We start from the raw sequence: 15,413 nt of genomic DNA, 5'->3' as shown, positions 1-15,413 counted from the left end.
TTTCAACCATTATTTACCCGTCCAACAACAGTTTTCAAACAGTTTCCAAAACCAAGATAGTACTGAAGGCTTTATCTCAAATTTAATATGAAAGAGTTCTCCAGACTTCAAATATCCCTGGGATTAATGGATTCTCTCATTGCTCTTTTGCTTAAAATGGTCTCTTGCACTGCTGGAAATACTATCAGAACTCTTGAGGTAGTCAGCTTTTAATTTATCGCAGAAGGGAGGAACACCAGATACTATCAAAATGATAGTACTATCTAAACACAACATTTCTCTCTTATGACCTCCTACTGTAGTAACAAAATTGGTTTCCTAGAACTCCACCAAATACTTCTGTATCTCTTTTAGACTAGAATTAAAGAAAAAACATACTGAAGGTATAACAAAATTGAGAAAGAAATGAAACAACATGAAGAATTTATTTTCTAAAACGAGAGAAGGCTAATAAGACAGATCGCTATTAGTTCTCATAAACAAAAAAGCTTTTGATTCTCACTTACAATAAAACTTTGTAAACACAAATTCATCTTATACTGACAATCCATAAATTTAGTCAGTTTGATGTTGCCTAGAATACAAATACAGCTATGTTAATATTCCTAGTACAACAATGTTCATTTTGTAGTACAAATAGAATTGTAAGCCAGCTCTACTTTTGTCATTAGCCCAGTAACAGAAATCCAAATTACAACAGAAATAGGGAATACCTAGGTAACTAGTTTCCCCATAAATATCCTTTGTGATACAGATGGGAGATCTTTCACACGAGCAATTGTCTTCAACTCTATCCATCACGAATTATAAAAGAAGAGGGCAGTATCTGGCTGAGAAACTCACCAACCTGTCAAATGACTGAAGTGATATATCCAAGGAAGCAACACCCTACGCTTGCCCAGGTATCCATTATTGCTCCTATCTTTATTTACAGCTCACAAATATTTGCTTCCCATCTCCATTGGTCCCCTAACCCAAGCAGCACCTTCACGTCTTTTCCTTGCTCAGAAACAAGCTGACTATAAGCTTATAAAGAAGGAGTTCTGGAGACATGGCACTGTAGCACCCCTCTGCCACCTTCACCTAGACATGGGACACCTTCCTCAAAAAGTCTTTATCACCCCAAAAATCAAGCATATGCTGGATGAAGGCGGCTCAGGTTCTCTGCCGCCCACAAGGGTTGCCCTCTCTGTTCTGGAGACCACGAAACTCAACAGTTTTACTGAAACTACCAAAGTGCTGCATGTTTAACACTGGTTAGTCATTTTTGCATTCCAATACATAGCTGTCCAAAGAATGTTAAAGCTCCAGCTTCTGCTGACTCATCATTAAAAGTGACCATTCTTTTCTCTACTTTCATGATGCTTCCTTACCCTCAAAATCCATGTCTGCAGCAATGCCTATCAAATCATCCTTCCACAAAATAGAAACTGAAGCTCACATGAAGAGAAATTAACAGTTACCGGTAGGAGAGAGAGTATGAATTTACATTACAGATGTATGATCTACACCTTTTTCAGATGCTTTTGAATGCACAAAGTTATACGTACTTGATTTAATCCCCATTTCCCCCCCCATCCTTTGTATATTCCCATTCTCCTTCTGAACGCCTATAGCCTACAAGCTTTTGACGTTAGGGAGCAGCAAGCACAAGTGGATTATGAGGTTGATGGACATACTATGTACTAAACATTATTAGTTTTTAAGCTTCCATATACTTAAAAATGAAGTTTCTAACCACCAATTCCTGCCCTCTCTTGCAAATGAGTGATTCAGCAGTATCATTCCTTCTAACTTATTTTACACAGCTATTACTGTGCATCTCTACTATAGATAACAGAGGGCATATGCTGAAAAGGGTGGCTCAGGTAGGATTTACTAACAAACTCAAGCCAAATGTTAGCGGGCAGTATCATCAATACTGTCCTATTGTTCATTCGAAGAGCAATGTTCACGCTTTTGCTCTTTCCTGCTTCTCCATGTTCCATTTCATTACTCTCGTTCCTACATTTTCTGGTCTCAAAAAAAAATTACTCAGCAGATACTTCAGATACAAAAGCATAAGTTTTTGTAAGGTAAGAGTGGCCAGATGAAGCTGACAGATCAACAGAGGAGAGGGACTTGTCTACTGGTAAAAGAAAATCTCCCTCCTAGACACTGTCAAGGCAGCTGGTGTGCAGGAATAGGAAGCAGGATTCATTTTTTAATAAAAGTATGTATATGCACTCATGTATGCACATTTAGGGACTAATCCCCTACAAGGAACATTTCCTACAAGCAGCTAACTCCATAACACAAGAAAAAATAATGAACAAATTAAAAAAAAAAGAAAGAAATAAACTAGATGGCTCCTTAGACTGTTGATAATAGTTGCAAACATACTTGGTAAATGAGGGTTTGTTTTAATTCCAACAGTGGTTGCCTTTGGAAAGTAAAACAGATATTTGTCTCATATTACTGTGTCATGATTGACTCCTCATTCAAATCTTCTAAACTTGGCCGCCTATTTACCTTTCTAAATTGTCTACAATAGTTGTTTAACAGAAGCATCAAAAAGCTGTATATTTTACATATATTAAACTTCAGAGTAATCTTTATTCAAAATATTAATCGTTCACAAGAAAAGAGGAATATTTTGAAGAAAAAACATGACTACAAGTGTCCTCTTACTGTTTTTCAGGTTGCTGACATACACAAGATGCAACACAGGAAGGTGGTTAATAAGCTACTCACAGCTTTTATGCCTCTTATCTAAAACTCTCCAGTTTCTCTCACAGGATGGTAAGCATCCAATAAGTGATGTTGTCACTGTAGTTCTAATGTATATGCGCAGTGTGTGTATTCCGTTACATACTGTAAAATTATTCAAAAAGAATTAACCTTTTAAGCTGAAAAACTACATGAACAAATGCTACAGTTTATGCATAGCGTGATTTTTCAACTTTTTAATACCCTATCTATTGTTTCAACTATCCTAACAACTACAAAAGATCGTTTTGTAAAAACTGTAGTTGTAACAAGTATTGTTCTGTGTGCCAGCTTCAGCCACAGCTGTTGCTACTGCATAAGCAAGGCACCAATAATAAAAAATAGAACTGAGTCCTCTTCTGCTTTCATCAACAGAACTTTGCAGGATTTTTTATTATTTTATCTGAGACCAAATAAAAAATAAACATGTTTATTCCTGTCTTAAGCATACACAAATTACAGAAATTATTTTTACAGGAGTTGCTGATATAGCATTTGCAATTTGTACCGTGCAACTTCAGAACAAATTTACAGAGTTGCAACGCAACATATTTAAAAACATGATGAACAGCAGCATGTTTAAAAGCATTTTAAAAGGAGGTCAATTCTGACCTCTGGGCCATGAAGCACTGCATTAACAGTTCTGCAGAAAGAAAAATGATAAGGTATGAAATGACTGCTCAGAAACTAGAACCTTATCAGTAAGAGTTTGATTCAAGCCTGTAAGACAAATTGCTCAGCAAGGCAAGTCACCTTCCTGCTGTGATGAGGATATAGCTGAATTTTCAATGCAACCGACTATCTCCCTCATCATGTCTCCTCAACTTGATGTCCTTACATTCAGGATCTGGTTTACATTTTCTAAGCATCCAGTTCTTATTCTGAATACATCTTGTCTGAGTAGCCATATACTTACCCTTCCAGGATAATTATCTTTTTCCTTTATTTAACAATTTAGCATCAGGCACAACCACTTTAAAGCAAATGTAACTGCTAACAAGGAGGGAACTGTATACTGCTGTAGTTCAGCTATGTCAAGGATGTTCATTTAACTGTGATAAAACTACTAGAATTGCAAAAATACAGCTGTTAGTTGGACTTTGTTTCATGCACTGTCTTTTCCTGAAAGAATCCCTGACACTTTCCTTGTTCCTTATTTCTTCCTTTAGACACTTACTTGAGCATCAGTGGATTTTTTAAGAAGTTCTTCCACAAATTCCCAATTGCTTTCCTTCTGTTTCTGAAAAATAACAATTAACAGTGTGAAATAGCATTTGTATTCCTCACAGGAATCATTATGTAATAACATGAAAATAAGCAGGCAAGAGATTTCCAGAAATATTTCATTTCATGACAGCATATTGTAGTCATCCCCAAAAGCAGATTTTTTTGTTTTATGAAGGTAATTGATACCTGTCCTAAAAATTAGGCCTCAAAAACAAATAGAGAGACAAAAATAAAGAGTACACAATTTAAACTGGTTTAAGTGACTCATTTGCAATCCCAACCTTCACTTTTAATAAAGAAGCAAAACATTCAGCCATTTTTTTTTATTAGCACAAGCAAGTGTGTAAGTATGTCTTACAATTTCTTTCTTTAACTTTCTATAAGGAAGATAAATGGGGTAAGAAGGAGGAAAAGTACAATCTCCTCTTTTCTTTTTTCCTTTTCAATGAAAAAAAAGAAAAACAACACTTCTAACTAATTTTTTCCAGGCCAAACATTAAGGATTGTTTTGGCCAATCAGTAAGGAGTTGGCCAGATAGTAATAATCTATATAGATAGAAAAAAAATACAGGGTAGGTCAAATATGGCCCATAATTCATATTCTTCAGCTTGGGAAGACAGATGACTGTCCATTTGAATGAACTAGACCACACTTGTGAAGTAAGAGAGTTGCATAGCAAAGTATATTAACAGAGAATAGAAAAAGGTATATTTAGGTGAAGCATGAAAGAAAAGGGTAGAAGGTTTGGCAAACAAGGCTATTTATTTCCCAGAGGGGTGTGGGAGGGTGTGGGGGCGAAAACAACCAAGTCAACATCTTTAAAATTCTAGGAGGTCCAAACATCATCTCTTACACTCAGTTCTCTCTACAGCTTGTGTAGATAACTAGATGTGTGAACACAGTACTTTCATCATTGTCCTGCCTTACTCATTCCCTCCACTGTCACAACTGTTAAGCCTTGTAAATTATTCTGCAGATATCTGTCCTTTAAATGTCTGTACAGAGCTTACAATAAAGAGCATCTTATGCTTTGGTAATTGAAATATAACTGCTTTCCAGCAGCAACACCATCATGCCCCATCCCCCTCTGCTACTGACAACACTACTTAATGCTGTGAGTTGGTGGCAATTCCACACAGAACTCCAGAGAGTACCAAGAGAGAATTTTAAGGATGAACTCTTAAAAAAGATGCACTAATACTTAGAAATACAATTTGACAACTTGGTGGGTTTACATTTTTGCACGACAAGAAAAAGAGCATTCTGAAAGACTGCTGATGGTATCAAGTTGCAGTCTGTAGACTGTTTATGGAACAAGTATGAATGAAAGGACAGATCTGCAGAATGTTACACTAAACCTGCGATTTCACGATTAGGAACTCGAGCAGTATCAATTAAGGAGTTCCCACTGCTTCCTCCTCATCCTGCCAGCTGCTCTTCCTGCCCTCACAGCTGTGGCATGCCACTGCCCAGCTGTTCTGCTCCTTTTGTTTGTGGGACACAGATCAGTGAACCTGCCTGGAGCTTTAGGAGAGAAAGAAAGGAAGAATGAAAAAGGGAGGAGGGCCTGACCTAGGTCATAGAATAGGGACACAGATAATTATGCCAGAACAACAGAGGGCATATCACACCTAGGGTGGTTAACAGGACTTCTTAAGCTGTTATTGATGCCTTTGTATCAGAAAACAGAGCTGGCATCCTGTCAGAAGGAGAGACCACTGCATCAACAAGTAGCCAAGGAGTAAAGGCAGCACTTCAATGAGTAAAACCCAGGAAGCGCACAATCAGCATTCCCAGACAGTTCTGGCTAGTATTTAGGTCAGATTTTTATTTTGACTGCTGTATTTTAGAGCTTGATGTTACGTGAATACTTACCCACTGGTACAGTCGTACTGCAGCCTCCAAGTAGAGCTAATCAATCGCTCAAAAGCCAGATTTGGCAGAGGTGAGTAGATATTAAGAGTCATGCTACATGACTATGAGACCTCCAAATGTCTGGACCAGCCTGCTCAGAACATGCTTTTAGCACTCCCATAGTCCAAGGACACATGATTTATACAAAAGGTGTTCATTGCCAAACTTGCAGCTCAGCTGCAGTATGCAGATCACCTTACAAGATCCTGGAGTAGTCTAGGGCAAGCTCCTGACACCAACTGGAATCGATTACAAGAGTGCACCCAGGTTCAGCCCAAACTCAGGAAAGAATGACACCAACCACCTGCTGCACTCTTTTTTTTAAGTCTCAGTTGTCTCTTATCTTTTAACAGACTTGTTTCATTCAAATCCCACTGAATTTACATCCTAACAGTATTCCCTGCTACACTTGCAATATGGCACGGCAACTGTTTACAATACATCCTTGTCAGATAGTATGTAGAAACTACAACTCTTACTCCAAACCTGCTGGCTTACAACATTCTCCCCTCCACCCAAAAAAGTCCAAAAATCAACAGAACCTGGAGACCTTACAATGCATAAAAGTGCTGCTAAAACCAAAAAGTTGATCTGAGATCCTCTGGGTTCTCAGGAAGAAAGTTTTGCCAAGGACTAACAGCTGACTACCTGGAAGAGCCATACTGGGCTTCTCAGCTGAAAATCCATGTTTGCATATCTTGTCATGTAGTCATTTCAGATTATTCTATCAAAGGAAAGAATTCTTAGCCCCAAGTAATTCTGCCTATACTTCCCTAGCCCACATATTGAAGTTGACCCCTGCAATGTTCAGAAGTAGCAAATTTTCTCATCAGGTCCCATCTTAAATGTACAAATTCTGCTTTTTGGAAGAGTGAAGTGGGACTTGAATGTGGGGTTATGGAAAGACACATGTACTGTATATCCCTCACAACAGAGTCTCTAGGAAACCTGGCCAAAATTTTCTAGTTTAAAAATATGGTTTCATGTGTATGAAATATATATTCAATATCTCTGATTCATTGCATATTTGAAATTACGTTATATGAGCTAAAGGGGAAAAAATAAAAAGAAGCAAGTCTGAAACCTATTTAGAATTTTAAAAGCCTTCATAATAACCTCAAGGCCATGCAGACCACATTAAAAAATTGAAAATCTTCCACAGATGACATAGGCTTAGAGGCAATTTTTGCTACAGAGCACATGAATAACCATCATTATGACACATCACCCTCCCACCTCTGATCACAGTTAATTAAAAGAAAGCATGTGTCATGAAGCTATCGCATCAGATGTTTAACCAACAAAACAGGACTACATTGAGCCCCGATGTAGTTCCACTGACTTCAAAAATTTGTATCATGAACTATTTTATCTTATAATGTTCAAAGAATGAGTCTGTAATCTGGGGGGGGGGGGGGGACCTAAAGAAATGGTTGCCATCAACTGTCTAGACAGATTACGTTTTTGTGGGGTGTGGAAAGGCACTGTTGTTACTGACAGATTTTTTGTAAGCACCCATAGCACTTAAGAGAACAGGGATCCCTGGTCAAACAACAACAAACTCACAGCCACACTCAGAGAATGCAAAGCACGGCTAACAGTTTGAACATAAAGACTACCGGAAACATCACAAAGAGCATGCACAGGATGGTCTCATGATTTACAAATTAAGACTTGGTAATTCTCTTCTCCCAGGTGGGGTCTAAGGAAAAAATATTATTTAATCTTGGGCAAACCACTTCCTGTCACTGCGTCTCAGATTCCTCCTTCAATATAAGAACAACAGGAATCCTTTTTTCCATTCTACGTCTGTTTGGCATATTTAAATAATATAGTGCCTGGGGCAAAAAATAATCTCTCACAAGGCTAAACACATAGTACGTATCAGTATGAGAGAGAGAAAAAAAAATCCAATGATCAAAGTAAACAGTATCACTGCATTTTGATTAGGGCATAAAATATAAGAAACCCACGATAAATGTCTGCTTCACACTAGTTTCAGTATTCGACCTGGGAATAACCTTTTCTCTCCATCTAAGTTCCTCTAATAAGCAGGGAGTGCAGTAATTTTATCTTCCCAATGTCCCTCTGAAATACAATATGGACTATGGTCCTCCCCCACTACCGTAGGAATGGGACAAGAGCAACAGAAGCTTGAGACAACCTTCAGCGTAACAGATGTGGTCTGCAATTTTACAATGTGTAATAAGTTGCTTCATTTTGTTGTGTTATTATTAGAAAAGAGCAAACCACATGGTAATGAGCAGCCTGCCATGGGATCCGAAAGGATCTGTCGGCCGACAAGCAGCATAAGCATCCCACGTTCATCAAGTCCTCTGGTCACCAGAAACGGTCATGAGTTTTTCAACTAAGTACTCAAGCACTGAGTTATCAAATCTTCCCTGTTTTTTTTTTTCCTTGACAAATCAGGGCTTTTGCAAGATAAAAATCAATGAAAGTCATTCTTACTTTTATTAGAAAGTCTAATTTTACTTAGGATTAAAAGCATTCAGAGAAGTTCAACATTTTTTATTCCTTCTCTGTTTATATACTAATGCTTTTAAAGATCTAAAGATGAAGGGGGGGAGGGTTTCTAAGTTACCAAAACAGACTGATCAACTGATGTGATCAGACTCTCCCTCTTTACAGATCTGCAGTTCATAAACAGGTTTCAAGGTTTTAACCTTTTGTCCTAAGTCAGGATGGGAAATCTTGGTAAAAATTTTAACAGAAAAAAGGTACGACCTTTCCAGTATTAATACACACTATTAAATTACAAATAATAAAAGGCACTTCGCAAGAAAGGGCAAATAAGCCCAATTTGGAAGAAGCCATATATACCTGATGCTTGGCAATCTAAGGAATATATGCAATCCAGCTGAAATGTAAAAAAATTTAAAAAAAACCCAACAACCCCCAAACACAAACAACTGCAATGAGGTGAAAGATAAAATAACAGTTTACATGACTCCAGAACTGCAGAAAACTGCAGTGAGGTCCATGAAGGAATTTGATGCATTACTATCAAGTCTGACCATACATACACCTTACAGACGCAGGAATGGCATGTGCAGGTCTCATCCAGGCTACTTATGGAACGCATGGAAGTGTCCAGTCCCCCACAATGAGATTCAGAGACAAGAACCTGATCAATTGGTTCAATAGCCTGCTGTAGCCAGTAGGAAAAGCTAAGGCCATCTTCTAAAAGCAGATGTCTTGCAACTTAGTACCAGAACTTCCTAAACTGAAGCTTGAATTCAATAGTTATCAGGTAGTGTCTATTGGTACCACACCAACACAGAAAATTACGCTGTATAAACACCTCATCAGGCTCTTGCTGTGATGCAACGGGAATGCAGTCAGACCAAATGGAATTTATCCAAAGCAGAGCTACCACTTTTTTTAAAAGAAGTGGCATTAACAATTACATAGTGGATGTTTGAGGTTTATACTTCATAGGGTACAATCTAATGTGTTCAGTTCCTAAAAAAAAACCAAACCCAATGAAGGACTTATGCTGCAGGCAGACAATCTTAAAATGTATGCTACGTCATTAAGTATATGCTCTACTAACTAGTTGGGATATTTCAAGTTTCCTTAATACATTAATCTACTGAATATCTAGTATATAACATGAATACATCAGAGGCTCCTGGAATGTTTACTCACTTGTACAAAGCACAACTTAATGCCACCAACCTCAAAGGACCTTTTTTTAAGGAGTGTGAAAATTCCTGTATTACAACATGAATTGTTTTCTGTCAACAAAAATAACCAAGCAAAGTTAGACACCTAAATAAATTATAACAACTTTTAGGTATTTAGAAAGAAAGCACACCCACCTTTTCATCTAGATTTCCATTACGGTCAAACTGGTAGAGTGATGCCAGATTAATGATAATCCACCAGCTAAAACTCAATGGGTCTTTACACTGAATTGTTTCAAAACCAGACATCCTTTCAGAACTACTTGGCCGTTCAAAGATATTCTTTAGAGTTTTGTTCACCAAGCTCCAGAAACACTGTAGAAAATGCAAAAGTAAATTTGAACTGTGTTGAATAACAGAGCCTATGTTAACAATTTTCTCTACAATACTGTCCTATTGATTAATTTGCTTTTACGCAGAACAAGCAAAATGACAGTCATTTAAAAAAAATAAAAACCAGTGTTCAGTATTACCAGAGAAAACCTGGAGCTACTTTAGAATGTCGTTTCTCAAGTGCTAGTAGAAAGCAATGTGAAAGGACAAGCTTTGGTCACAAGGAAGAACATGGTGGGATACTTCACAGGCAAAATTACAAGCTGATGGAATCACGATGTGCAGATGGGATGATGCACCAACACTCACATGAGAGAGATCAGAGTTCTTTAATGAAGACTTTTTTATAACAGATTTTTTGAAAACTTTTAGTGCCAGGCTAACCTAACCAAGAGGAAGACAGTAGTAGATGGTAAAGAATCAGTCTGAAAGACAGCAAACTGAGGTTCCCTGTTTTGTTCCAAGTCTGTTCCAGCACTGACAAACTCATTCTCTTTGTCTCAGATCCCTGTCTATACCACAGTATTACTACTTCTTACAGCCTGTGCCTATCTGTCCTAATTCTACAGAAACTCTTTGAGACTTCCTTACACCTGTATTTCACCCACCTTAGCTGGGTCCTGATCCTAACTTATGCTTCAAAGTGCTAGCACAAACGCTTAACACTAACAAAGTTTCACTTGTTTTGTCCACCTTTACATCTGTTGTCATTAATGAGTAAATAACTATCAGCACAAACAGTCTACTACAAAGTACTTCATGCTATACTAAGAGAACCGTACTCATTGTGCAGATGGCAGCTTTGGTTTTTATAAGGATTATTTCAGAAAACTTTCAAAGTATTTTGACACTTCTTAATATTCATTCAGAGAAACATCAGCTCAATTCTAACCAGCAGTCAAGAAAGAAAAATCAAAACAGTAGAAAACACTAGCAAAGGAAAAGAATAAAACAGAAAACATCATTATGCAGTGTATAAAATCACATGGCCAACTAATCAATACTTTGAATACAACATGCAATCCTGGTACTCGCAATTCAAAGGACAGGAATAGGATGTGGTAGTATGTAAAAGGTTCAGAGAAGGGTGACCAAGATGAACACAGGTAGAGAATGGCACCTGTATAAATGACTGAATACAGTAAGATTCTTCAGCCTAGAAAAGGCAGAAGGTAGGAGATATCAGGAAAAAAAAAAAATCTGAAGAGGCATATAAAGTTATATGGATACAAGGAAGAAGAACAGGTAGCGATTGGCTCTTCCAATCAAAGTATAATGGGGCATCAAAAGAAGTCAGCAACTACAAGATTCAAAAACAAAAACCAGGTTGTTCTCACATAGGTAGTTAAGGTATAGGTATCAAAGACAGAAACATGGGTTAGATGGATCATTTGTCTGACTACCTGTGTTTCTAATATCCAGAGGCGAATCACTGCACGACATAACACATAAATTGCAAATAATAATAAAGAAATCTAAAAAACAGGCAAAGATGCTTTCTTTTCTTTTGTTCTACCACACAACGTACACAGTTTACTCCTTTGCTTTGCTTTCTTTAGCACAAAGAGCACTCCTCATCAGTGCCCTAGGTCATAACCAAACAGAACACTGCAAACCTAGAGTTAGGAATTGATGCACGTTCAAGACGGCAGCCTAAAGCACCACAGTTAGCATGCAGTCCTCCTAAAGCAAATATGAAATTTAGTTCTATCATCTAGTGCACTCATGGCAATCTGGGAACATTTGGCAACTGTATTGCATATTTAACATGCACGCACATGTAACAGTATTCTTCCATTACCTCTGTGTGAGACCCTTTATTTCTGTGGCCCAGCAGCTGAATAAGTAGAATCCATAATTCTTTAACGCAGACACAGGAATAATGGTGGCTAGTAAGAGCCTCAGAAGGTCTCACCTGAAAGAGAATATGCAATACAATTATTCAGGGAAGTGTTACTTTTGAAATTGCATTTTATGTACCAATATTTCCTCTGATTTTGGTTATTTGGTTTTGTGGAATTTTTTTTTGTGGTTAAACAATATAGCTACAATAACATATTGGAAAGTGCATTATTACATTAACATTCAAAATGTATCTTTCATACAACAAAGACTGTTTCCTAATTCTACATAAGTTATAGGTTGTACTATTTCTTAGCTTCTTCTGAGCCACTTTCAAGCATTATTTAATCAAATGAAAATGGGATTCTGAGGCCTAAATGAAAAGGAATTGCAATAAATACTGATTCATTGTCTGACAGTAGGGAAGAGAAAATGATTGATTAGATTTTCTTGATGTTCTTGGGAAGATAAGAAAGAGATTTCAAATGATTTAATAGCTATTATTGTTGTTATTTTTAACTGAAAAATCCTTAATGACTAGGCATAATGCTAGTAGAATATGTTTTTGTTGGCATGAGGATGTTAATGTTCCCACAACATTTCACAAAATCTGCTTTTCGGTAAATTTACTGCAAGGCATTCTTTTAATATGCAGAAAACAGCATATTTCAAATCATGTACGTTATTTGATTACTATTCCATATTTAACAAAATTCACTCAGACTGATGCATTTCAAATGCAAAGTAGTCTTCTTGTGATTCATCTTTCAGTTTTACATTCCCGGAATTGTGAAACAAAATAAGCAAAACAGCAAAAGGAAGTGCTAAATACATAAAAATTCTCTATACACTTTAATGTTTTCAAGACCTACCAGCACTGTATTTGAAATAATCATAGTATAGACAAAACTTTACTTACTCTGTCTTAGGACCTATGAATCCACTGAACTGTAATCAGAGGTGGTAAAAACAGTGAGAAAAAACTTTGTTTAAATAGCATAAATTCAGCACGTTTTACCTTCAGCAAGGACACAGTGGCAGAAATGTATAAAGAAAAGAGGCAAGACAAAGCAGCTCATACTCAAGTTTATCCCTAAACAAAGAGTAATCCAAGTTTGAATGATCAACCTACACTCCTATAAGGCACACAGAGCAACTGGGTACCTAGAGCAACTAATTCATTTAACTCACTGCAGAACTGTTTCTATCCTTCCCCAAGAATAAAATGAACTAGTTTAGCCAATTAACTCCTAGACACCTAGATCTGATGAGATGAATGCTGAATTTTTATATCCTCATGCTCTTCGTGATCCATTCATGCACAACTATTCTCAAAACACACTGGCACTTAAAATCATTTCTGTATTTGGAAACCTAATGGTATAAAATAAAAATTAAATCAAAATACACAATGCCAGTGACAGCAGTAGCTGTGTGGAAGACACAGAAGAGTGAAGGACTTCAAACCACACTCTCACAATTAGAAGAACATGTATATCACCAATAGTTTCAAATCTACATAATATTCTACAAGGATACAGACTTCTTATTTATCATCCACCTTTAGATTAACACGTTTACAACTACTGTTCTCATACAGCTCCAAATCAGGTTTAAATACTGAACACTTAATTATAAATATGAATTTACAAGCGTGACACATAATTTGTTTTTCTCTCTCTACAAAGAGCCCGGCTTACGCTATTGATTGTCAGGGTCCACCCTGGCAATTTCATTTAAGAACATTGTGAGGTCAAGGCTGAAATATTTAAAGTTATATTCTTCACATTCTGCATATGCTGTTGAGAGTTCTTCAGTGTGCCTATGCCACCTCATGCTTCTACTTAAAGATCTGTAATGGGAATCTCTCAACAACCTGAATTAATCTTATGTCAATATTATATTGAGAATAAGAATCAGTATGCCAACTAAAGTCCATTGTAAAATTGATTACTTAACTCTAAATATCCAAAACTGACGCGTCTCACAAATACTCTGGTTATGACTCATCACCAAAGAGCAAAATAGATCCTTCAGAAAGAGGTAGTCTACTTATTATTACAGATACGGTGTAACACTGGAGGATTTTATGGAAGTATTAGAAACACAAACTATCTTACAAGTGAGAGTTTCAAGCCTTTTACATGGAGTACCAGTTGTTGCAGCAACTAGGTTTCTTCATCTATTACTTGCATCTACTATTGTGCTCTTCTGCAGAAGAGATCCTGCTATCTTGTAGAAGATGTGCAGTATCCGTCCAGGATAGAGTTTGGCTAGTAGTATCAAAGCAAGACACCATACAGATATTTGTTAGACTAAGGATAACTGAGACATTGTTTTCTTCAGAGTCAGTCTGGATTTCCTCTTGCACCATCCTGAGGAGTTCAGTGTCTGGGTAAGAAGGGCTATAACCTCAAACTGTGGTGCTGTTGGGACAACACATCTCTGGTGCCAGAGATGTGCTGCTGAAAATAGAAAGAAGATATCCAAGGACATATATTTCTCTGCCAAACGTATCTTAGAGCACAATGGGCTCAGTACATGATCCAAGTCAAGCATCTTGATACCAGAGCTGCCCAAGAAACAGATCAGAAAAGATGAGTGTGGAGCGTGTCCCTCCTTCCGAGGTTACCCACAAGTATTAAGAGCTGCACTTCTGAATATTCTCAGACAAAAGCTTAATGATATGTTTTAGTGATGAGCTGACAGTGTAATCTATTATGGGTACCTGTTGTGTTTTCAACAGTTTTGAGGAACACTATTTCCATTACTGGATTATAGCAATGAATGCATACTAGAGGAGGCACCAGCTGAAGATCCAGCTCAAGTCCAAGCTACGCTTCAGAAATTAATCTCAAATAGAACTAGTTCAAGATGTGCAGCCCAAGCCTAGGGAGAGCTAACGAAAAGCAGTGGCAAAGCGATCTTCTCTCTTTGTAACATGGCTTTATGAAAGGAGGATAAATCTGTCATTTTAACATCTGACATTTCAAAGCCTATCATCAAGTACAATGGTAAACAGATACTATTTGAAACTTCCTTTTAAAAAAATTACTCTCATTTATTTGCCTTTTGATGGGGGAGGAGGTTGCAATATTATCTGATAATTTGATAATTTAATAATTTAAAGTTAACAGAGTTCTCTACAGAAAGACAGTTTGAAAAGAAGTTATCAAATACTACTACAGCTATTGCCTCCCCTCCTGCCACAAAGAATAACATGAAAGAAGGGGGACTCCATTTTTCATGTCCTTGTACTAGGAAAACATGAATTATACAGTGGCCACTGCTACTTATTCTCAGAATTTAGTCCTGCGCTTAGTCCGCACATACCCATCTAAAGCAGGTTTCACAATGACACAGTCAAAGAAGATTACGCAGCTCTTTTACTAGCTGCTATATGGAGCTATTATGACTTTCTAGCTTTGGAGTGCTCAAAACAAGTGAGAAAAACACTGCAGCTACAGAAGGAAAGAAAAAGAAAAAGAAAAGAAAAGAGAAGGACAAGGTTTCCCTTGACAAACGTAAAAGTGCTGTAAAAGAAAGACGCGGTTGCAGCAATAGGAGCAGTGCAACAATAAACTGTAATATGACATTCTGTAACTGTCCAGTTAGCTTACTGCCAGGATTACAGTTATTCT

The 15,413-nt window shown here is 37.2% G+C and overlaps 1 protein-coding gene across 2 annotated transcripts in view; it reads right to left on the bottom strand.

Annotated features, from left to right (window-relative positions):
• Positions 1 to 15,413, bottom strand: part of MMS22L (MMS22 like, DNA repair protein) — a 97,813-nt gene that overhangs the window by 68,060 nt on the left and 14,340 nt on the right. For both annotated transcript variants that reach the window (XM_054197048.1, XM_054197050.1), the window contains exons 9-11: positions 11,732 to 11,845; positions 9,733 to 9,912; positions 3,926 to 3,988 (exon numbers count right to left, since the gene is read on the bottom strand). In XM_054197048.1, coding sequence (XP_054053023.1) covers positions 3,926 to 3,988; positions 9,733 to 9,912; positions 11,732 to 11,845 — 357 coding nt within the window. The remainder of the gene's footprint in view (positions 1 to 3,925; positions 3,989 to 9,732; positions 9,913 to 11,731; positions 11,846 to 15,413) is intronic.

Source organism: Rissa tridactyla, chromosome 3 (assembly GCF_028500815.1).
Source record: "Rissa tridactyla isolate bRisTri1 chromosome 3, bRisTri1.patW.cur.20221130, whole genome shotgun sequence".
NCBI lineage: Eukaryota > Metazoa > Chordata > Aves > Charadriiformes > Laridae > Rissa > Rissa tridactyla.
This window is presented reverse-complemented; position numbering and strand designations above follow the sequence as displayed.